Source organism: Ornithorhynchus anatinus, chromosome 2 (assembly GCF_004115215.2).
Source record: "Ornithorhynchus anatinus isolate Pmale09 chromosome 2, mOrnAna1.pri.v4, whole genome shotgun sequence".
Lineage (NCBI taxonomy): Eukaryota > Metazoa > Chordata > Mammalia > Monotremata > Ornithorhynchidae > Ornithorhynchus > Ornithorhynchus anatinus.
The window spans coordinates 80,342,231-80,367,598 of record NC_041729.1 but is presented as its reverse complement, the minus strand read 5'-3'; the positions used below and the strand labels follow the sequence as shown (position 1 = coordinate 80,367,598).

Genomic DNA, 25,368 nt, shown 5'->3' with positions numbered 1-25,368 from the left:
TAATAATTATTATTAATAACATCAGATGCATTATGCTTGGATGTAGTGATGTCATATGCACTGCTGAAATGTTCCCAGGTACAGCTGAACCTAGAGCATTTCTCCTTGGGGGAAGCCTAAATTAGGGTTACCGACTACCTTCAAAGTTCGAGAGCCATCCCTGAAGTCATGAACGATAGATATCATCTTCTGTTTATATAACCAAGGATTGAATTATCTTTTTTTGCTTCACATTTATGAAGCAAAATACATTCTAAAGGAGAATGGACTCATGAACTCTTTTGCATTATTTGATCTCCTATGACTGTTTCTGTTCTTCAAGGTATTTGGTTGTCTTGCACCAATGAGTGAGAATTTCACAATTTATTTGGCAAACCACTGTAGATAGGAAGGCGTTTTTCTTTTTTTCATTGTTTGTTGTAGATTTTCTATATGAAGCCTGATAAAATGTTTGAGAAGATATTAGAAAAAAGTATTTTTTTTTACATGCAAATCTTGAACACTTTAGAGTCAATATTGTATCCTCTTTTTATATGCAGAAGAGTTTACTGAAAATATAAATAATGACCTGCTTCAGTTGTCAGAAACAACTGACTTTTACTTGCAACCAGGACCAATCAAGGAAAAATCTCAGGAAGAAATTGAATTAGAAAATATCCCTGTTTCCAAGGAAATCTGGTTGGACTTTGAAGACTTCTGCACATGTTTTCAGTAAGAAACAAGGATTCTGTTTTGGTTTTTTATGTTTTTTTGCATAAGAAAGTGTTGATTCTTTTTTAATTAGTTATTGCTCAGTTTATGCAGCCGGCTAAGCATTTTTTCTGAGGGGGCAGCCTTTGAAAGCTCCTTGTGGGCAGGTATGCTGTCTACCAACTCTTTTGTATTTTACTTTCTCAAGAGCTTAGTAAATGCAGTGCTCTGCACACTAAATGCTCAATAAAAACCATTGATTGATATGGATCGAGTCCCTGCACACAGTAAGTGCTCAGTAAATACCGCTGATGACAGTGATGAGTCATATCTGGCTTTTCTTGAAATCAGATATGGTTTTCAAGCCAGGGAGGGGGTACAAGGCATCCTAGGTAGAACTGCCCTTCCCTCAGTGCCTTAAGCTCAGGGGGCTCTCTGCTGAACACCCTGCTATCGTGCATTGCTCCGGGTGGCCCAAATCTGTCAAGGTGGGAGAGGAAGTAGAGGGAAGCCAAGCATCTTTGGGTGGGTCATGGAGAAACAGCGTGGCTTAGTGGAAAGAACCCAGGCTTGAGAGTACAGAGGTCGTGGGTTCTCATTCCGGCTCCGCCACTTGTCTGCTGTGTGACCTTGGGTAAGCCATTTAACTTTCTGTGCCTCAGTGACCTCGTCTGTAAAATGGGGATTAAGATCGTGACCCCTACGTGGGACGACCTGATTACCCCACCGCTTAGAACAGTGCTTGCACATAGGGAGCGCTTAACAACTACCATAATTAATTATTAGAGGGCCAGACCCCCTCCTCTGCCTTGAGGTCTCCAATGGGGACAACTCCCCCCAACCAATCGGACCATCCAACCTGCATCATTCAAATGAGGAACTCAGTGTGATTTAATGACAGTATGTGTTGACTGGATGGAGTTAGAGAACTATGCATGAAAACTGACAATGCCATGAGGGGTATGCAAAACCATTAGATTCACAGTGAAGTAATCTCCATTAATGTTCATTTAAATTGTATCTTTGCATGCTCCCTGTTCAGAGTTTTTGTTTGGTTTGCTTCTCCTGCTCAGAAAGGTTAACTACTCTTGCCATACATTTTCTTCTTTTTAGAAAGGGGAGAATTTAAGCCAATAATGGAATGTACCCATTTTAGCTACAGAATATTGCCATGTGACATTAGTCTTATGACTGGCTCACTGTGAAATGTTAGTTCAGCAGTTGCAGGGGTTGATTGTTTTAGCCAACCACTCTGTTGGGTATTTTGGTGTTAATAATTAGTTCACTGCCCTTTTGTGGTGGGCAGGGAATGTGTCTGTTTACCGTTATATTCTGCTCTCTCAGGCACTTAGTACAATGTTTTGCACACAGTAATTGCTCAATAAATATGATTGAATGAATGAATAATACTCTTTAAATATTGATAGAAATTCTTTACTAATTTAATGTCAATATCCAGCAAAACATGCTAAGATATAAATACTAATGGATATTTACTTAAAATATCATATGACATGTCCTTCTTTTTTAAAATGACAATATTGTTGGGCAAAGCAGAGTCTTCCCTGGATATAGACATACTGTAATCTAGTTGACAGTTCTGGTTTCACTGATTAGATCCAATAAATTATAGTTTTAATTTATATTTTAATGAATGTCTTACATCTAATAAATCATTTTCGTTTCAGGAATCTCTATGTTTTCCACAAGCCAAATTCATACTGCTATTCCTTTCAGAAAGCTGATTTTAAAGTAAGTCTTGCATTATTCTTATACCTGATGCTCTTAAGGAACTCAAACCTCCATTACATGGCATGTGTATATTTATTTATTCCTTGTCTTAGACCTCTCTTAGAGTTCCTCACAGCACCTAGTTCAGTGAGTAAATTCCACTTTTACTACTCACACTAGTACTAATTCAGTCTGGAGATAATTTTGGCTTCTCCACTTTCCCTCTTTCTCCTCCAACCCATTAACTTTCCCCAATTTTGTAAGAAAACCCTGAATAGTTATGATAGATTTTAGAAAACGGAGATGTTTAAAACTCTAGCTCAGATTATCAGATTAAGTTCTGGAGAGAATTGGGACTCTCTTTCCCAAAATTGAGGTTTCTGGTCTGGGTTTCCTTACTGGATGCTGCCATAAATATTAGAGGTGACAGGTCTTCATCGTAACCCAAACAAGCTTGCTGTGAGTAGAGAACCTGTCTTCTAACTCTGTAATATAGTAGTCTCCCAAACACTTAGTACAGTGCTCTGCACATAATAATTGCTCAATAAATACATTTGATTAGTTGAAACATGCCCAAAATGGTTCCAATATTATGAATTCTGTCTGCTTGATGCTTTAGGTTGGTCATCAATCAGTCATATTTGTTGAGTGCTTACTGTGTGCAGAGCATTGTACTAAGAGCTTGGGAGAAAACAATATCACAATATAACAGAGTTAGTAGAGACATTCCCTGCCCACAATGAGCTTAACATTTGGTTTGCCCGGGGCAAATCTCTGGCCCCTGCAGATACAGCAGTTGCTTTCAACATCATTTTTGTATTTGGCTCATAGTTAAAAAAAAAAAAACAACAAAAAACTTTCAACATGCCCTTGATTTTTCAACATTAGTTCTTGTATACTGTAGCTAAAATGTTGGTCTGTTGATTGACTCATTCACATTTGAGACATAATACTACAGAAAGCTAACAAAAGCATGATGGCATTTACTTGTTCATTTTACATTCAGTACCTGTATGATGACCTATTGAGAGTTGTCGAAAGCAATGTTCCGTAGTCACTGAGGCACTCTTAGGCAGTTACAAATGATTTACATGTGTTGCAGTCCACAGATGATCGAGTATTCTACTACCTATATGTGGATAGCCTTAAACCTATTGAAATTCTGGTTAGCTTCTCTGCATTGGTGCGTTGGGGAGAGGCTGGAGGTAAGACTCAATCAAAGAAAACTCTAAATATTAATAACTAATATTGAAGTTCATTAGACTCTTAATGGCACTCCGGTCTTTTTTTGTGATATTTAAAATGCTGTCTTTTGTGGAGGGCAAATGGAACACAAGGGTACAGTATTTCAGTGACAAACCCCTCCCCACTTTGGGTACTTAGGAGTTTGTCAGCTGCATCAGAGACACTTATTACATTCCAGTTTGGATCCTAATTTTTCTTTCACATGTAAGGAGGTAATGTTTACTTTGTATTAAACTCAACACTTAAGTCATTGCACACAGCACAGAAAGTGCTTAATAATGGCATTTACAGGGAGCCCAGCGGGTGCAACGCATTGTACTAAGTGCTAAGAATTATAGAATTTGAAAATGGAACCAGTAATTCAGATTAAATTCTGAAGGAGGAGCAAGGATTGGGACCCTACCTTCCCAAAATTGAGGGATCTGGTCTGGGTTTTCTCTTTGGATGCTGTCACATTTCCTAGACTAGATAGAGCTTCGTTATAACTTTCCACTTCCAAAAGGAATGTGCAGCACATCTATATTCTTTTTTTTTTCCTCACCCTTGAGCTTTATGGGGAGTCCAGAAAAGATGAATCGTCAGATTTCTCATTCAGATAATCTTTCAAAATTTCCTATAAATCATGTACAGCAAACTCTGGTGTTTAAATAAAATTGAAATGGACTGTTTCAGATTACTACGAGACAGAAAAAGCCAGGATCCTGTCTCTGACTTGTCAAAAAGAGAGGGTTCAGGGATTCCTTGGTCACTCCTCTGGGTGTGAAACAGGATCCACACTTCCCCCGGCTCTTCTTTATTCCCTAAATTTGAATGGAAAGTGGAGTATTTTTATCCTGCATCTCTTAGGACAGACTGCAGGGAATAAGAAACCTTCAACTGACCTTTCCCATACATGAAACAATTTCAGATATCTGAAAAATGTGATAACAATATTCAGGTTTGGGAGAGTTTGTGCCTACCTTCCACATACACTTTTTAATATTTGTTAATACTTTTGAACATTTTAACTCTGTTCCATTACATATTATTTAACCGTTTTCTTTGGGGGATACTGGAGTACATATTTCACACCTTAATTGTGGTCACTTTTTTAGGATCATTCATGAATTATTTAGTATCTAAATAATTATATCTGTATACCACATTCATTAATCCGATATTTTACTACCACAAGGCAGATTACATTTTTGTTGTAAATTTAGTGACATGACAGTTTTCTTTCCTACAAGCCCTAGTGGTCTGGCTTGATAATAGCATCGCTCAGTGGAAAGAGCACGGGTTTGGAAGTCAGAGGTCATGGGTTCGAGTTCCGACTCTGCCACTTGTCAGCTGTGTGACTGTGGGCAAGTCACTTAACTTCTCTGTGCCTCAGTTACCTCATCTGTAAAATGGGGATTAAAACTGTGAGCCTCACGTGGGACAACCTGATCACCCTGTATCTACCCCAGAGCTTAGAACAGTGCTCTGCATAGAGTAAGTGCTTAACAAATACCAACATTATTATTATTATTATTATACACTTCAAAACTGCTCAAACTAAGTTATAAATTAAACTTGATTGAAATGTTTGTGCTTTTAAAATGAAAAGTAAAAATAAAATTCAACAACCATATACAAAATCTTTTATGGGGCATCAGGCACAATAAATTCTTGTGACCACAAATTTGTGTTTCAAGTCTAATAGCCATTAAAATTATGTTATCATCTCAACCCTTATGAAAATGGATATTTGCTATTGAATTGAGAAGTCATCAGCAGCTCAACTCAGGTGATATCCGTAAAGCTACTAGAATGTTCTCGATGAAATAGGCTTTTAATTATAGAGGGCAAATCATCTTTTTTATGACATTTTTTGGTATTAAGACTATATGCCCCATGTGGAACATGGACTGTGTCTGACTTGATTAACTTGTTTCCCAGTGCTTAGAACAGTGCCAGGATTTACAGCCAGGTCCTTCTGACTCCAAGGCCCATGCTATATCCACTAGGCCACACTGCTTCTCCTGTACCTGCACCACCACCTGTACTATAAATGATAAAGCCACCTTTTTCTACCTTATTCTGAGTATCAGTTGTAGAACAAATGCTGAAAATGGCATGTGACCTCAGGTACAACATCCTTCAGTCATTTTTGTAACTTCAGTAAACGTGTATACAGGATTTCTAAATAATACTTAACATCTCTGGGTATTTTGAAGAAGAAAAAAGTATTATATATAACTTTTTTGAGAAGTATTAAGTTGTGGATTAGTTAGGAGGCCATTTGATAGAAGTATCCTCAGAATTAGAGTGTTCAAATGAACTTCATAAATCATATAGTCAATAATCCTTCTTCAAGCCTGAACCAGACTTGAACCATAACAATTATTTTCATCCTTTTCTTAAGCCTCATCAAAAGAAAATTCTGGTTTGGCAGCAGGCATGCTTACAGCTAAAAAATTTTCATGGAAATCTCTTGCTCCAGGGGACCTGGTCCTGAAGATACACACAAATGCTACCAAAGCCTCAATAATACACCTTCCCATTGGGTATGTAAGAACCCTTTATTTTTTCCCATTCATAAGGATCTTCTGATTTCTGCATTATAGAATTGATAATTATCTTTTGAGTCTTTATTTGGCAGTTTTTAGTAAACTCAGCAATTAGCTACTGTTCAATGTGACATGAGGCCCAGAATCAAGAACATTTTTCAGGCAATTTACTTTCCTAAAAGATATGAACAATCTATTTCTATATGAGTAGTTTCAGGACTTTTCATATGAATCAAGGACATTCTTCAGGCAATTTAGTTTTCTAAAAGATATGAACAGTCTACTTTATTTCTATATGAGTAGTTTCAGGACTTTTCAAATGTCTTATTTAGGTGAAAGAAACAATATGAAATGAGGCTCCACCACGTCTGGTGTATGACCCTGGCAAGTCACTCAACTTCTCTGTGCTTCTGTTACCTCATATGTAAAATGGGGATTATGCCTGTTGTCATGAACCCATGAGCTCTGACTCCCAAACCCGGGCACTTTCCAATGATCCATGCTGCTTCTAGATATATACATATATACATAAGTGCTTTGGGGCAGGGAGAGGAGGAGAAGAGCAAAGGGAGCTAGTTGAGGTGACATGGAAGGGAAGGGGAGCAGAGGAAAAAGGGTCTCTCAGAGGAAAAGGAGAGAAAAGCAGAGGAAAAGGGAGAAAAGGAAAAGGAAGAAGTGCACCTTCAGTAGGGCTTGGAAGGGGGGATGAGTGACTGTTTGGCAGATTTGAGGAGGGAGGGCATTCCAGGCCAGAGGTAGAATGTGGCCCAGGGGTCAGCAGCAAGACAGGCAAGACTGAGGCACAGTGAGAAGGTTAGCACCAGAGGTGCAGAATGTGTGGGCTGGGATGTAGAAGGAAAGAAGGGAAGTGAGGTAAGAAGGGGCAAGGTGATGGAGAGCTTTAAAGCCAATAGTGAGGAGTTTTTGTTTGATAATGGAGATTGATAGGCAACCACTGGAGATTTTTGAGGAGGGGGGTGAAATGCCCTGAACTCAACTGTAGAAGGATACTCCAGAGTGAAGTATGGACTGAAGTGGGGAGAGGCAGGAGGTTGGAAAGGAGGCTAATGCAGCAATCCAGTTGGGATAGAATGAGAGATTGTACTAGTGGTTTGGATGGGGAGGAAAGGGCAGATCTTGGCGATGTTGTGAAGGTGACACCAATGGGATTTGGTGATGGATTGAATATGTAGGGTGAATGAGAGTGGAGCCAAGGATGACACCAATGTTAAGGGCTTGTGATACAGGAAGGGTGATTGTGCCATCTACAGTGATGGCAAAGCTCTGGAGAGGACAGGGCTTGGTGGGGATGATAAGGAGCTCTGTCTTGAACATGTTGAGTTGAAGTGGCAGGAGGACATCCAAGTTGAGATGTTCTGAAGGTAGGAAGAGATGCAAGCCTGGAGGGAGGGAGAGAACAGGGGAGGAAATATAGATTTGGGTGTCATCTGCATAGAGATAGATGATACTTGAAGACTTGGGAGTGAATGAGTTCTCCAAGGGAGTGAGTGTAGATGGAGAAAAGAAGGGGACCAAGAACTGAACCTTGAGGGACCCCTTCAGTAAGTGGATGGGAAGGGGAGGAGGAGCCCGTGAAGAAGACTGAGATTGAACAGCCAGAGAGATGAGGAGAACCAGGAGAGGAAGGAGTCAGTAAAGCCAAGGTTGGATAACGTATTGAGGAGAAGGGGATGGTCCACAGTGTCAAAGGCAGCTGAGTGGTCGAGGAGGATAAGGATGGAATAGGAGCCATTGGATTTGGCAAGAAGAAGGTCATTGGTGACTTTTGAGAGGGCGGTTTCAGTGGAATGAAGGGGCCAGAAGCCAAATTGGAGGGGGTTCAGGAGAGAATTGAGGCAGTGAGTGTAGGCGACTCTTTCAAGGGGTTTGGAGAGAAAGGGTAAGAGGGAGTGGTGGTGATACCTGGATGGGTCTATGGGATGAAGGGAAGGTTTTTTTTAGGATGGGGGAGACACTGGAATGTTTGAAGGCAGTAGAGAAGAAGCCATTGGAGAGTGAGCGACTGAAAATGGTAAAAAGGGAAGGAGCTAGAGTTTTTATAAGGTGCAAAGGCCTGGGGTCCGATGTGCATGTAGAGGGGGTGGTACTTGAGAGGAGGCAGGAGATCTCCTCTGGAGATACTGCTGGTAAGGATGGGGAATTAATAATAATAATAATAATAATGTTGGTATTTGTTAAGCGCTTACTATGTGTCGAGCACTGTTCTAAGCGCTGGGGTAGACACAGGGGAATCAGGTTGTCCCACGTGGGACTCACAGTCTTAATCCCCATTTTACAGATGAGGGAACTGAGGCACCGAGAAGTTAAGTGACTTGCCCAAAGTCACCCAGCTGACAAGTGGCCTAGCCGGGATTGAAAAGGGGGCTGAGAGGAGGGGGGATTGAGGAGGGGGAGGACCATCTTAACCTAATGGTCAAGTGAATTAATGAAAAGTCAGATTGCTTCACTATTTCTTCAACACCACTCCTCAGCATCACACACAAATACCCGGCAAGTAGGAGATTCATTAATCTCAAAAATTCTGGAGTAGTGTGAGGTTCAGATTGTCTCTCTTCTTATAGGCCAGATTTCCATTTCTTAGTCTGGTTAAGTTTCACTGATTTTCTGGAGCTTTAATTTTATGTGATTCTGAAATTTTAAGTAACATGGAATTCTTCCTTAAACTGTTTTCATTCATCTAATTAGCTCAGTGTCAGATTTTAATATGTGATCTTTTCATCATACCCTTTCTATTTAGGCGACACGCGTTACTATTCACTGCAAGTGCGTCTGTGGGACACCATATTCACTTATGTAGTATGGCACCCTTTGCTTTTGGTGAAGAAGATAGTATTATGCCACATTTTGAGAAGGTACGTTTTTACTATGCAGCAGCATCAGGATTTAATGATGGTGATGGTATTTGTTAAGTGCTTACTATGTATCAAGCACTGTTCTAAGCACCTGCATAGATACAAGTTAATCAGGTTGGGCACCTTCCCTGCCCCACATAAGGCTCACAGCCTTAATTCCCATTTTAGAGGTGAGGTAACTGAGGCACGGAGAAATTAAGTGACTTGGCCAAGGTCACACAGCAGGCTGACCTGGGATCAGAATCCAGGTCTTTCTGACTCCCAGACCCATGCTCCATCACTACGCCATGCTGCTTCTCTAATGGTTAATTGTTAATGGTTAATGTTTGCTTGAATTACATTAAAGTGATTCATCTGTCTTTTATACTGATAATACAACAAAAGTGAAGCTCTGAAAGAAATACTGGAGATTGATATTTTTGAAACTAATTTTTATAGAATTTATAGGATATTGTACATTGGAAAATGGCCACATTATTTCTTACTAAGATAAACTTTGTATTACTATTCATTCTTTCATTCATTCAATAGTATTTATTGAGAGCTTACTATGTGCAGATCACTGTACTAAGCGCTTGGAATGTACAAGTCGGCAACAGATAGAGACAGTCCCTGCCCTTTGAAGGACTTACAGTCTAATCGGGGGAGACAGGCAGACAAGAAAAATGGCAATAAATAGAGTCAAGGGGAAGAACATCTCATAAAAACAATGACAACTAAATAGAATCAAGGTGATGAACATCTCATTAAACAAAATAAACAAAATAAATAGGATGATAAAGATATATACAGTTGAGCGGACAAGTACAGTGCTGAGGGGGTGGGACAGGAGAGGGAAAGGGGGGAGAAGAGGGTTTAGCTGTGGAGAGGTGAAGGGGGGGTAGAGGGAGCAGAGGGAAAAAGGGGGGAGCTCAGTTTGGGAAGGCCTCTTAGAGGAGGTGAGTTTTAAGTAGGGATTTGAAGAGGGGAAGAGAATTAGATTGACGGAGGTGAGGAGGGAGGGCATTCCAGGACCGTGGGAGGACGTGGCCCAGGGGTCGACGGCGGGATAGGCGAGACCAAGGGACGGTGAGGAGGTGGGCGGCAGAGAAGCAGAGCGTACAGGGTGGGCAGTAGAAAAAGAGAAGGGAGGAAAGGTAGGAAGGGGCAAGGTGATGGAGAACCTTGAAGCCTAGAGTGAGGAGTTTTTGTTTGGAGCGGAGGTTGATAGGCAACCACTGGAGGTGTTTAAGAAGGGGAGTGACATGCCCAGATCGTTTCTGCAGGAAGATGAGCCGGGCAGCGGAGTGAAGAATAGACTGGAGCGGGGCGAGAGAGGAGGAAGGGAGATCAGAGAGAAAGCTGACACAGTAGTCTAGCCGGGATATAATGAGAGCCCGTAACAGTAAGGTAGCCGTTTGGGTGGAGAGGAAAGGGCGGATCTTGACGATATTGTAAAGGTGAGACCGTTAGGTCTTGGTAACGGATTGGATATGTGGGGTGAACGGATCGGATGTGTGAGGTGAACGAGAGAGACAAGTCAAAGATGACACCGAGGTAGTGGGCCTGAGAGACGGGAAGGATGGTCATACCATCCACGGTGATAGGGAAGTCTGGGAGAGGACCGGGCTTGGGAGGGAAGATGAGGAGCTCAGTCTTGCTCATGTTGAGTTTTAGGTGGAGACATCCTGGAGGCAGGAGGAGATGCGAGCCTGAAGGGAGGGGGAGAGGACAGGGGCGGAGATGTAGATCTGCGTGTCATCTGCGTAGAGATGGTAGTCAAAGACATCATACCACACTGATACAGGCTAAAAGAGTCATCAGTATCCAAGGCGGGGATTAAAGCCAAAATAAATGCAACCAAATACACATAATTGGAGATCATTTTTTCCATCCTCCTTTATTTTACAAATGACAAACTTAGACCTAAGATTAGTAGGCACAGTATTGATGCCATTTCACAATTTATATGGCCCTGGAGATTGTGCTTGGCTATTTTGTAGCAGTTTCCCTCAATTTTGATATTTCTACCCTATTTTTAAATGTAAAAAGTGCACTTTTTAATAACCTGTACCCTGACTACTGATCAATTCCTGAATATTCAGTTCATTTTCCTCTACATTCAAGCCTCAGGAGGGCCCAGGAATATTTTCTGCCTACTGGGATTCCTGAAATGGGACTAATCCTGACTGCAAACAGTGATGCCCTTAGGGTACATGCTAGACTTGTGCCAAGGTCAGTTGAATTACCCTCTTGTGGTTCTGGTAGCCTGAAACCTCAGTGCTTGGTTCCCTTGCTTGATGACTCTTCCACATAGGCAAGGATGTGATGGTCGGCCACTTTCACTACAAAACAATTAAAGGTGGGCCATTTTGCAAGCACTGAAAAATCAGACAAATTCTTGCATCTTAGGAAATCAGGCACAACTTAAATAGTGTTTGTTGTTTTATAATTATGAAAGATGGTCTTTTTGCCAGCATGAGACTTTTTAAATAATAATGATATTATTTGTTAAGCACTTACTTTGTGCCAAGTACTGTTCTAAGCACTGGGATTGATACAAGATCATCAGTTTGTCCCACGTGAGGCTCACAGTCTTCATCCCCATTTTACAGACAAAGGTAACTGAAACACAGAGAAGTTATGTGACTTGCCCACGGTCTCACAGCAGACAGTGGCGGAGCCGGAATTAGAACCGTTATATCCCGGCTAGACTACTGTGTCAGCCTTCTCTCTGACCTCCCTTCCTCCTCTCTCGCCCCGCTCCGGTCTATTCTTCACTCCGCTGCCCGGCTCATCTTCCTGCAGAAACGATCTGGGCATGTCACTCCCCTTCTTAAACAACTCCAGTGGTTGCCTATCGACCTCCGCTCCAAACAAAAACTCCTCACTTTAGGCTTCGAGGCTCTCCATCACCTTGGCCCTTCCTACCTCTCCTCCCTTCTCTCTTTCTACCGCCCACCCCGCACGCTCCGCTCCTCTGCCGCCCACCTCCTCACCGTCCCTCGGTCTCGCCTATCCCGCCGTCGACCCCTGGGTCACGTCCTCCCGCGGTCCTGGAACGCCCTCCCTCCTCACCTCCGCCAAACTGATTCTCTTTCCCTCTTCAAAACCCTACTTAAAAATCACCTCCTCCAAGAGGCGTTCCCAGACTGAGCTCCTCTTGCCCCTCTACTCCCTCTGCCATCCCCCCTTTACCTCTCCGCAGCTAAAGCCTCATTTTCCCCTTTTCCCTCTGCTCCTCCACCTCTCCCTTCCCATCCCCACAGCACTGTACTCGTCCGCTCAACTGTATATATTTTCATTACCCTATTTATTTTGTTAATGAATTGTACATCGCCTTGATTCTATTTAGTTGCCATTGTTTTTAAGAGATGTTCTTCCCCTTGACGCTGTTTAGTGCCATTGTTCTTGTCTGTCCGTCTCCCCCGATTAGACTGTAAGCCCGTCAAACGGCAGGGACTGTCTCTATCTGTTGCCGACTTGTTCATCCCAAGCGCTTAGTACAGTGCTCTGCACATAGTAAGCGCTCAATAAATACTATTGAATGAATGAATGAATGAATGAATGAACCCACATCCTTTGACTCCCAAGCCCGGGCTCTTGCCCCTAAGCCATGCTGCTTCTACATAATCTGGATAGACTTGAATCTTTTGATACCTGAGATACCATTTTAATTTTGGTGACTGCCATGTATTTCAGACAGAGGAGTCATTAAATAAATGGTATTTCTATACTTTGAAAAAGATGACAATTTTAAAATGCCAAAGATTTTTGCTATAGTAGTTTTTTCTCTAAAATATTGCTTTAGAAATGAATTAAATATCTGTATAAGTTGAATGCCAAATTTAACTCTAGCAAAGGCCCAATATCTCTGAGTGACTATTTAATATTTAACTCTGCTCTGCAATACTGAGTAGATCCAGTAGTTCAGGTTAATAATTGCTTTTAATCCTAGGAGAGCCACCAATTTATAGAACAGGCGACTGTGATCCTGAAAGCTGTTGGAAGTGTGATAACTAATTTCCACAAGAACCGTAAACTCTCTGAAATGCTGAAAAATCTGGAATTAACTCATTGTCCTACACACCTGCAGAATAAAGAATTAACTGCCCAACACTACAAGGTAAGGAAATGTAAAAATGTACTGCTTAATAGAGAATGTAAGACATAAGAACTGCTCATGATAATGCTTTCTTTAGTATCGCAGCATTTCACATTTATCTTGCCTCATCAACACTTATACAGTTTGTTACCAAATTTGCAGAATGAAAATTCAAAGAGTTATACAAACCAATAACGTAAAACCAGTGAGAGTGTATCCTGCTGTGACTAACAGTGGTAACATAAGCCTTGTTACTAAAGGCAAAGTAAAATTTATATGGCTTTGCCATTTCCTGTTTTTATTAAACCTGCCAAAATATATTTTTATTTATAATTTCAATTATGAGAGATCTTTGAAATAAGTTTGTTTTTTAAGATATTAAATACTAACTTAAACACATTATAAAGATAACAAATGCCTAAAAATGAAAATGATCTCTGTTCTCCCACTATGTTGAAGAGGGGCACTTAAACCTGCAGAGACTTCCTTGAGCTGTGGGAAGGATTGATGTGAATCCCAACTCCTACTTAGTTGCACAAAGGAACATTACACATGAGGAAGGTCCCTGCACATGGTCTGAAGTACCTCATTAGGGATAGGCAGGTAGCTGGGGATGCCTCTGCTATTGAACAGCTCTGTTGCAGCTGCACAATTAAGGCCTCTACTCTGCTGCTTCTGAACCTCTGAACCTTTTAGGCCCAGAGTTTCATAGCCCTGGCTAGCCTAGGATGTCTTGTCTTATGCAGTCGAATCGTCTCCTACCTAGAGTGACTGTATGGAGGCATCTCTCCCAGAACACACCTCCATCTGCAATCGTTCTGGTAGTGTATCTATAGAGTTTTCTTGGTAAAAATTCAGAAGTGGTTTACCATTGCCGCCTTCCAGGCAGTAAACTTGAGTCTCTGCACTCGACTTGCTCCCATGTTGCTGCTGCCCAGCACAGATGAGTTTTGAGCACCATTTTAGAAATCATCCCAGTAGGAGGAGATTTTAAATTCTGGATCATGGACTGGATCCAGATCCAACCTGTACTGTACAGCCACTACAGAATAATGGCTTGGGCCCTGACATCTCCCTGTCCTGTCTCAACTCCTGTCTTCCTGTTGAAACTCGATGGACCCAGATTAAGAAATTATTCTACCTACTATTGACTCTCATCTCCTACTGATCGTAAAATGTTAATTGCCTTTCTCAAATGCATTCTGTAAATTGAGAGCCTCTTTTAAAGAAAATACCTCCTGTAAGAGGAAATTAAGGGTTTATTATTAAATTATTATTGTGGGTTTTGCTAAGCATTTAGGGGAAGTAGCAGCATGGCAGAGAGGATAGAGCATGGGCCTGGGAGTCAGAAGGCCATGGGTTCTAATCCTGGCTCTGCCACTTGTCTGCTGTGTGACCTTGGGCAAGTCACTTAACTTCTCTGTGCCTCAGTTATCTCATCTGTAAAATGGGGATTGAGACTGTGAGCTCCACATGGGACAGGGACAATCCAACCTGATTTGCTTGTTTCCACCCCAGCACTTAGTACAGTGCCGGGCATATTGTAAGCGCTTAACAAATACCATTATTATTATTATTATTATGTGCCAAGCACTGTTCTAAGTGCTGTGATAGATACAAGTTCATTAGGACGGATACAGTCCCTGTCCCTCATGGAGCTTGGAGTCCAATTAGGAGGGAGAACAGACATTGAATCTGCATCTTACAGATGAGGAAACTGAGGCACTGAAAAGCTAAGTGACTTGCCCAAGGCCACAAAGCAGGCAACTGGCTGACCTGGGATTAGAACCTAGGTCCTCTGACTTACAGGCCCATGTTCTTCCCGCTAGGCGATGCTGATTCTAAATATATTGTTTTAATTTTAGATTTTCAACATTTGTTTATGGCATTTAATGAAAAAAGTGTTTGGAAACAAAGCACCTCCCAATTTTAAGTTTGCATTCAGAACTCTCACCCTGGACCTCAATGCTACTGAGACCACTTTTGAAGATGATGCATCACGTAATTATCCTATTTTTACTATGTATTATTTTTCTTGGGCAAACTTAATTTTTTTAAACATTTTTCCCATTCATAATCAAAAGCTTCAGCCATGCTCAGTTCTCTCTGGATGTACTGAAGTGTTCATTCATTCAATAGTATTTACTGAGTGCTTACTATGTGCAGAACACTGTACTAAATGCTTGGAATGTACAATTTGGCAACAGATAGAGACAGTCCCTGCCCAGTGACGGGCTCACAGCCTAAACAGGGGAGAGCATAAGTGTACATCATTCTAGTGACAACTGCAGAAGAAGTGGGGTTTGGGTAGGGGGTGGATGATGAACATACTAATAGGACTAGAGACGTGAGCCCTTGGTTGACCAATCTTCAGTTGGGTGATTTTTGTGTGTGTGTGTGTGTGTACATCTAGAAGGAAGTATATGTATTGGAAAGAACTGAATTTTAATCAGTAAGGTATCAGTAAGGTAAATCTTACTTTGGGGCAGATATACTTGGCTACTGTTCTCCATGCCCAGGTGGTTGTGATGTACTGAACTCCATGCCCCCAACAAGAACATGGCTGGCAGCAGGGATGGAGGAGGGTACGTGGTACGGTGCAAGCCACTGGCACTGTAATAAAATTCTTCACACAGGTGTCCAGTCCTGAAACACACAACTCAGAGTAACCAAATTATGTTTTCAAAGTCCTGAAGGAATCTTGAATACAGCACCATCTGATCTTCTCAGAGAAAAAACATTATCCAAGTGTAGTGGTATTGTAATTGTTAAGCTTGAAAAGCTAGTTTGTATGTGGTAATTGAACTGCGCAGGGATGAAATATTTGGTCAGGCCTCATGCTTTAGTAAAAATCACTCAGAAAACTCTACACCTGCTAACTATTGACACTTTTTTTAAACAGTGGAGTGGGCGGATACTAAATATTTTTCAACCTGGAATGACAAAATTTCCTCTTTAGAAGAAAAAGCAGCAGTTAAATTGCAAGCATGTTGGAGAGGAAGTTATATTAGAAAACTAATGAGAGCCAGAAAACCAGGTGTGTACCATACATGTCATCTCTGTGCAGAAGAGCAGCTACTTAGTCCTAAAATGTGTCACTTAAGTAATGAAGTAATGAATACAGTGATTTATCCTCTGAAAATTTTACTGAATGCTTCATTACAGTTACAGATTCATAGATACAGGTGTTGTGTGTGAATTACTGCATTAGCTGAACAGAAGCAAGATTGTTTTTTAAATTCTCTACATCTAGAAAAGCTAGGGTGTTACTGAAAATAGGGTAGAAAATTAAAATAAAGCAATAATTGGAAACATTTTTAGTGTTCTTTGTAGTTGAAATTTAGATGAGCAATCAAGAGGGCTATCAATGTGGGAAACATTGCTTTCTCCTAATTTTCAACTATCTCTTCCAGCCTAATGAAAAATATACTTGACAGTAAGACATTTTTATTGTATTGCTTTTCTTCATAAGAATTAGTGAATATGCCTACTGTCATAATTAATAGACTGCACTGTACTTTATAAAACCAGTTGAAATATATTGCACTTAAACTGATCACAAAAGATATGTGGCATTTTGTACAGCATATTTTAACCAGAAGTATTCCTACTCTTAATTTTGCTAAAGGGTGTCTTTCATTTGTTTCACTGAGTGCTTTTCAAAAACAATCCCTTTGGTTATTTTCAGATACAAAGGAAAATGCTAGTGTTTCTGACACACTGCAAAAACTGTGGTTTCTAATGGATCTCAACTTAGAAGTGCATGCAGTTTCTCTCCTAAGGTAATAGATTAATGCGTGAAGTTTCATATTACAGTCTATTCAGAAGACATCTTGGTAAAAGAATAGAATCATCATCTGTCTTAAATAAAAAGGTGGACGAGTTCAAATTATTTGAGAGATGCAAACAGTGGAGAATGTATTCAATTTTGTACAAAGTGGTATTTTTAGCTAAAAATAATTCTAGTCCTACAAGAATTTCAGAGGTGGTGCCATGTCCTGATTACTATGAGATGTCTTTATGCACTCACTTGGTTAAATAGGAGCCTGTTTCAACTTGTAAAGCTTGAGTTTGGTCATTAACGGAAAGTTCAAGGAATTTCAGAGTTTTAGAACTTGAATTTTAGCACTGAGATTTTACACTTCAATCAATCATATTTATTGAGCACTTTACTGTGTACACAGCACCTCCTCAAAAGAAAGTCAATATTTCTGGCCCACTGTACATTTTGCTGCCTCTTTACTTGACGTTAGTGAAACATGGGCTGAGAGAAAAAACTCAGGCAAAGTATTGGAAAAAAAGAGAAGCACCTCCTTTCTTCACTGCTCCATCTGTCTTTTGCACCATTTAGTTGAAAAAAAAACCCCTCAATGTTAATACCTCATTTCCATGACCTTTGTCATGATCCACATCTGTGAAGTTGAGTTAGAATGTCAGCTCAGAAGCCATTTCACTTTCTCTATTCAACGGTCAGCACAGTGTCCCAGACATTTAGTCAGGAGATGGACTGGAGATTTTGACCTATTTTTATTCTGTGATTTGCCTTAAATTTTTTCTTCACTTATTGAAGAGAATGTCACCATCAGTCATAATCTTTGAACATAAAGTGCATCTATATATAACTGCTTTCTTGTTGAATTTACATTTTTGTCTCCTCATATTTCCAGAATGATGTTTAAAACCAATTGCAAGTCCTTTGAACAGTACCCGTGTTATCAGGATGAAATAACTAAGACAGTGTTTGCAGACTACACCGGCACCTATCCTGATCAGGCACCAAATTCTTGGTTTGTGGTTTTCAGGTAAGCTTTCAATCCATTTTCAAGAGAAACGTGAAATGAAAAAGGGTTGCTTCTGAGAAAATAGCCAGTTTTGCTCAATGTGGGCAGGGAAAGAAAGTGTCTGCCAACCCTGCTATTTTATACTCTCCCAAGTACATAGTACAGTGTTCTGCACACAATAAGCACTCAGTAAGTACCATTGATTGATTTATTTTGAAGTTATACTTTCTCCCATGTTGGTTTTGAATAAGTAGATCTATTTTAGTGAGTATACACTATTTTCTTTTCAGTTGCAAAGAATGTTGTGCTATATAAAATAAGCTATAATTTCTTCAGGTCATATTAGTGTTGAAGCAAAGCACTAGAGTAAAATTGGTTGACCATATTAGTTAGCCTTATTAGCCACAGGTCACCAGAGCACCACCTGAAGCTGGGTTGCCTTTCTTCCATTACCCCTCAACAAACATGAAAGAGGAGAGAGGGGAAAGGGTTAGGGAATATGGGATGGAAGTCCAAAGCTTTCAGTGATGTATGTAACGTTCTACAACCTGATGATGGAGAATTCATTCAATCGTATTTATTGAGGACATACTGTGTGAACAGCACTGTACTAACCACTTGGGAGAGTACAATACAACAATAAGCAGACACATTCCCTTCCCACAATGAGCTAACAGTCAAGAGGGGGGGACAAACATTACAGGAGGGGGGATGAATAAAGAGGGAAAAATCAGAGTGATGCAGAACAGCAAGGGGCCTGAGCCTGAGCATGGCCCTGGTCAGATCTAGGGGTCAGGGCAAGTTAAAGTGAGCAAGGGCAGTTGAGGGAGGGTGGGGGGGCCAGATACAGGACATTTATGCCTACTGTCCCCATTAGATTGCTCACTCCTTGGAGGCAGGATTCATATTTTACTTCACCAACGTTCCCATAAATGCTCTGAAATTCCCCAGCACACCCTGCAGAAAGCTGGGATTAGCCTATACTGAGCTGGAACATGGGTTGTGGGCCTACGGTAGGTATATTCTGGAAAAGAACTTTACCTAGAGATAATCCCATTTGTAGCTTCAATCTACATGAGCCAATATTAATATCGGAGACCTATCTTAGGTGAGTGGAAAGATAGGACAGTCAGATTTCAGTTCTGAGTACATAGGGCACAGGCTGTAGTTTCTTCTCTTCTCTTCTGCCTTCGGAGTTTGTCTCATTCAAATTATCAAACAATTACAGGTCCCTGTCTGAAGGATCTGTTAAGGAAAATGGGGCAGAGCACTGAAATTAAAGTCAATCCTGTAAATGAGTCATTTCTCCTATAATAATAATAATAGTATTTTTAAATGCTTACCATGTGCCAAGCACTGTACTGAGCATTGGGGTGGACACAAGATCATCAGATCAGACACAGTCCCTCTCCCATGTTGGCTCAGAGTCTAATTCATTCACTCGTATTTACTGAGCACTTACTATGTGTAGATCACTGTACTAAGTGCCTGGGAGAGTACAGTATAACAAACAGGCACGTTCTCTGCCCCCAACAAGTTTGGAGTCTAGAGGTAGGAGGAAGAAGAGGGAGAACAGATATGAAATCCCTATTTTACAAGTGAGAAAACTGAGGTAGGGGTTGTGTTCTAGACAAACATGTGTTAAAGAAAACTGACATGATAGTACATGCATATGCACAACCATTTCTTCCCACATGACTGTGTTCTTCCCAGGTAGACATGTGGTATCAGCAGAACATCCCTCTACAGCATTCTATTCAAAACATATTATGAAAGAACTGTCTATATTTAGGGTATCTGGCACACTAAAAGGATTATCCAAGGCAGGCAGCACCACCATTTTGGGAACGAAATAGTGCCCCTCCCAGGTCTCTTTCTCTAAACTTTAACAGTGGAATGATCTTGGGGAGAATATTCTTCTACAGAAAAAGAGGAAATACTTTTATTTTGATGTGGGAGGAATTAGACAAAGTAATTTTCAAGACTCACAGGTAAGAATGGCACTCATTGTAAAGTTGTATGTTATCTGGCTTTAAGAGAAAAATCATTTTGAATCATCATGCAGTAAATATGCACTGGGTGAACTACGCTATGGATTAGATGAAACAGAGTATTGTCTTTGTGGATAGACTCTTTAAAGGATAAGAACTGCAGGTGTCCTAAGAAAATCAACACTAATACCATTTAAAGAACAACGGAACATTTTCTTTCAAATTTTCATGTATTTATTTTAGGTTAAATTTCAAACTGATTCATGGACACTTTTAAGTGGATCTTATGTCTTTAAATTCCAGGGAAACATTTCATGTGGCCCACAGCATGCTTGTGGTACCTAAAGTATACACTACTCTTCCTGCCTGTATGCTTCATGTGGTGAATAATGATACAATGGAGGAAATTCCAAGAGTGTTTCAGAAGGTAGTTCCTCATGTTTATACCAGGAATAAGGTGAGACTGAAGATGGGTTGGTGCCCACATAGGACAAAGATGTCCAACTCTGAGATACCTAAATAATAATAATTGTGATATGGCAGGAACTTGAACTAAGAGCTGGAGTAATGCATGTAATGGGATAAGGCTTAAAATGGAATTGGGCCAGAGGAGAGGGGGAAGGGGAGGGAGAGAGACACAGAGACAGAGAGAGGGAGAGAGAGCACACAATGAAAAGAAAATATAAGAAGAAGGAAGCAGGGAGAGAGTATTCACCCTCCACCTCCTCCTACCCTCCAAGTTCATGACGGCAGCCAGGCCAAGAGCTAGCTAGTTGAATTGAATCCGATATCAAGGATGCAACCAGGTAGTATGATCAGGAAGATGGAGGATTTAGGGAGAGGATGTAACATGGAGCTGGAAAAGCCAACTTTTTAGGAGGGTGGGGTGTGAGCAATGAATGGTTGGAGGCTGGAGCTAGGGACAGTTAGAAAATTGCTTTTAGGGAGCAAAAATTACAGTTCAAGTAGTTGTGTATTTATCATTTCCTATATTTGCTCAGCTGCTTACTTTTGTATTTTGTCCCAAATAATTATACACTTAGTCTTTTACCTAGTGGATATTTGGCAATGTGTAGCTGTTTTTTTCCCTCAAAAGCCAAAATAATATATTTTGCATGTAAATTATGCTCCTAAGAACCTAGTTTAATTCTCTGCTCACAGTAAGCACTCTGAAATGCTTTTGATGCACATGTATGTGGGTGTGTATTTGTGAATAATATTAATCTTTAATATCTCATTTAATATGTTTAGGCCAAGGACACTGTTTAATTTTTTCTAGGTAATGCAAGGTCCAATTACTAGGCTCTGCCTTATCTAAATAATAATGGCATTGGTTAAATGTGTATGATGTGCCAAGCACTCTACTAAGTGCTGGGGCAGATAAAAGATAATCAGGTTGGACATGATTTCCGTTTGGTCCCCATTAAGTACTCGTTTGATCGTTGCAGCTTTCCTCTCTTTCTTTTCAACCTCTTTTTCCTTTCAATTTGCTCTGCCTACTTGGAAGTGCCATTGTTAGTTTTTTAATACAGTAAATTTTAGATAGAGTAGTCTTATCAATTAATAGTATTTATTACCATTGAACTAAGCCTTTGATAAAGTACGATGAAATTAGTAGACAGGACCATTGCCCACAGGGAGCTTATAAATCTAGTGGAGACAGAGAGAAGTAACAGAGTATAAAATATGTATATAAGTGCTATGTTGCCCACAGGGAGCTTATAAATCTAGTGGAGACAGATAGAAGTAACAGAGTATAAAATATGTATATAAGTGCTATGGAGAAAAGTAGAAATGGCAGTTGAAGGATATAAGGTGAGGACAGTAAATCCTTCACGGAAGGCTGTCCTTAGCATTAAACAGCACGTGCACAATGGAAGTTTACATGTGAGCCAATAATCTCTGACTTGCGTAAGGAAACAAACAGAGTCTATAGGGTAAATAATGCAGCCAGAAAATGCAGGAAATAGCACCCCTGCATTCAAAGTGAGTGGAGGCAGCAGGGTCTAGCATGCAAAGAGCAATAGAGCATTGAGTCAGGCACGTGGTTTTCTTCCCACTGGCCTATTCAGTGACCTTAGGCAAGTTATTTAACCTCTCTGTGCCTCAGTTTCCTCATCTACAAAGTAGAGATAAACACATTCCTGTGAGGTAGGGAAGGCAGGTATTACGAGAAAATAAGAGGACCGATGTGAAAGCATTTTGGAAAAATAATTGCTAGACAAATGTAAGGTATTATTAATAATAATAATAATGTTGGTATTTGTTAAGCACTTACTATGTGCAGAGCAGTGTTCTAAGCGCTGGGGTAAATACAGGGTAATCAGGTTGTCCCACATGAGGCTCACAGTCTTAATCCCCATTTTACAGATGAGGTAACTGAGGCACAGAGAAGTTAAGTGACTTGTCCAAAGTCACATAGCTGAGAAGTGGCAGAGCCGGAATTCAAATCCATGACCTTTGACTCCCAAGCCCGTGCTCTTTCCACTGAGCCATGCTACTTCTACATTTATTAATACAGAGAAGGCCCTAATGGTCACTAATGATGATAAACTACTCTCCCCACCTTCAAGGCGTTATTAAAGTCAAATCTCCAAGAGGCTAAGTGTCAAGTACTGGTCTAAGTGCTGGGGTAGATACAGGTTTTTCAAGTGGGATACAGTCTCTGTCCCATATGGAGCTCAGAGTCTAAAGTAGGAGGGAGACCAGGTATTGAATCCCCATTTTACAGTTGAGAAAACTGAGGCCCAGAGAAGTTAAGTGACTTGCCCAAGATCACTCAGCAGACAAATGGCAGAGCTGGGATTAGAACCCAGATCGTCTGACTCCCATTCCCATGCTCTCTCTAATAGGCCATGCTGCTTCTCAACCACTTTTTTCCCCCAAGGCTCCCTGTCCTTAATAATGATAATAACGATAATGGTATTTTGTTAAGCACTTACTATGTACCAAGCACTGTACTAAGCACTGGGTTGGATATGTGCAAATAGGGTTGGACACGGTCCCTGTCCCACATAGGGCTCAAAGACTCAATCTCCATTTTAAAGATGAGGTAACCAAAGCACAGAGAAGTGAAGTGGCTTGCCCAAGGTCACACAGCAGACACGTGACAGAGCCAAGATAAGAACCCATGACCTTCTGACTCCTAGGCCCATGCTCTGTCCATTGCACCATACTGCTCCCTCTGAGTTGTTTATGCCCTTGGATCTGTGACACTGGGCATTTGGTTTTTGCCCACTGACAACCCCACAGAACGTATGTACATATCTTTAAATTATATATCCTAAATTAATGATTTATATTAATGACTTTCTCTCCCTCTAAACTGTAAACTCATTGAGGGAACGTGGCTGCCAGCTCGGTTGTATTGCATTCTCCCAATTCCTTAGTGCAGTGTCAGTCAGTCAATTGACCGATTTATTGAGAGCTGACTGTATGCACAGCACTGTACTATGCACTATGGAAGAGTACAATATAACAGATACATTACCTGCCCCACAATGAGCTTACAGTTTAGAGGAGGAGACAGACTTTAGCATAAATTAATAAAATCACAGATTTGTACATAGGTGCTGTGGGTCTTGGAGGGAGGATGAATAAAGGGAGAAAGTCAGGGCGATTCATTTATTCACTCATTCAGTAGTATTTATTGAGCACTTACTATGTGCAGAGTATTGTACTAAGCACTTGGAATGTACAATTCGGCAACAGATAGAGACAATCCCTGCCCACTGACGGGCTTACAGTCTAATCGGGGGAGACAGACAGACAAAAACAATAGCAATAAATAGAATCAAGGGGATGATGTACATCTCATTAACAAAATAAATAGGCTAATAAAAATATATACAAATGAGCAGACGAGCACAGTGCTGAGGGGAAGGAGAATGGGGAGGGGGACAGGGAGGAGCAGAGGGAAAGGGTGGGGAAAAGGGGGCTTAGCTGAGAGGAGGTGAAGCGGGGGGGCAGAGAGGAAGCAGAGGGAAAAGGGGAAGCTCAGTCTGGAAGGCCTCTTGGAGGAGGTGGGCTCTCAGTAGGGCTTTGAAGAGGGGAAGAGAGTTTGGTGGAGGTGAAGAGGGAGTGCATTCCAGGACAGCGGGAGGACGTGGGCCAGGGGTCGACGGCGGGATAGGCGAGAATGGGGACAGTGAGGAGGTGAGCGGCAGAGGAGCGGAGCCTATGGGGTGGGCAGTAGAAAGAGAGAAGGGAAGAGAGGTAGGAGGGCGCAAGGTGATGGAGAGCCTTGAAGCCTAGAGTGAGAAGTTTTTGTTTCATGCGGAGGTTGATGGGCAACCACTGGAGGTTTTTAAGAAGGGGAGTGACATGCCCAGAGCGTTTCTGCAGGAAGATGAGCCGGGCAGCGGAATGAAGAATAGACTGGAGCGGGGCGAGAGAGGAGGAAGGGAGATCAGAGAGAAGGCTGACACAATAATCCAGCCAGGATATTATGAGAGCCTGTACCAGTAAGATAGCCGTTTGGGTGGAGAGGAAAGGGCGGATCTTGGCGATATTATAAAGGTGAGACTGGCAGGTCTTGGTGACTGATTGGATGTAGAAGGGAGTAGAAGAGGAAAGCAGAGCTTAGTCAGCAAAGGCCTCTTGGAGGAGATGTGCCTTCAGTAAGGCTTTGGAGGTAGGGAAAGAAATTTTTTGTCGAATATGATCCAGGTTTGGCCTGGGGGTAGCTGTTTGGATGGAGGGCATGAAATGTTGTGTAGAAACAACTGGAAGGATTTGGCAGTAGACTGAATATGAGTGCTAAGTGTGGCTTAAGGGTGCCAACAAGGTCATGGGGGTCTGTGGCAGTGAGGATGGTGATGGGAAAATTAGGAGGAGAATCAGGCTTCAGAGGGAAGATGGGTAGTTCTGTTTTAGACATGTGGACTTTGAGGGACTGATGGACAGCCTGGTGGAGATGTGGGTTTGAAGGTTAGATGAGCAGCATGACATAGTGGATAGAGCAAGGGCCTGGGAGTCAAGGTCATGGGTTCTAATCCTGGCTATGCCACTTGTCTGCTGTCTGACTTTGGGCAGGTCTATTCACTTCTCTGGGACTCAGATACATCATCTGTAAAGTGGAGATTGAGACTGGAAGCCCCTTGTGGGACAGGGACTGAGTCCAATCTGAGTTGCTCATATCCACTCCAGCAATTAGTACAGTGCCCGGTGCACAGTAAGCGCTTAACAATTACCACAGTTACTATTATCATTATGAATGGGCAGAGCTAGATAGGTAGATTTGAGAGTCACCCACAATAGAGGTGGTAACCAAAGCCACTGGATTTAGACTATAGAGACTCAGCAGATCAATAAGAAGATTGGTGAGGAGGATATGGAGGCAGCAGGGTAATACAAACCATCTGAGGAATGTGGGGAGGAATGGGAACTGAGAAATGGGACTTGGAGCTGGAAGGAGTTGTAGGAGTCAGAAGAGGCTAGAAA

General features: G+C 41.3%; 1 protein-coding gene across 5 annotated transcripts in view; it reads left to right on the top strand.

Moving 5' to 3' along the window:
* Positions 1 to 25,368, top strand: part of ADGB (androglobin) — a 178,074-nt gene that overhangs the window by 101,193 nt on the left and 51,513 nt on the right. For all 5 annotated transcript variants that reach the window (XM_029058720.2, XM_039911155.1, XM_039911153.1 and 2 more), the window contains exons 15-25: positions 540 to 711; positions 2,379 to 2,442; positions 3,524 to 3,626; positions 6,053 to 6,194; positions 8,956 to 9,070; positions 13,008 to 13,175; positions 15,020 to 15,155; positions 16,057 to 16,191; positions 16,843 to 16,936; positions 17,822 to 17,956; positions 20,230 to 20,383. In XM_029058720.2, the coding sequence (XP_028914553.1) occupies positions 540 to 711; positions 2,379 to 2,442; positions 3,524 to 3,626; positions 6,053 to 6,194; positions 8,956 to 9,070; positions 13,008 to 13,175; positions 15,020 to 15,155; positions 16,057 to 16,191; positions 16,843 to 16,936; positions 17,822 to 17,956; positions 20,230 to 20,383 (1,418 nt within the window). The remainder of the gene's footprint in view (positions 1 to 539; positions 712 to 2,378; positions 2,443 to 3,523; positions 3,627 to 6,052; positions 6,195 to 8,955; positions 9,071 to 13,007; positions 13,176 to 15,019; positions 15,156 to 16,056; positions 16,192 to 16,842; positions 16,937 to 17,821; positions 17,957 to 20,229; positions 20,384 to 25,368) is intronic.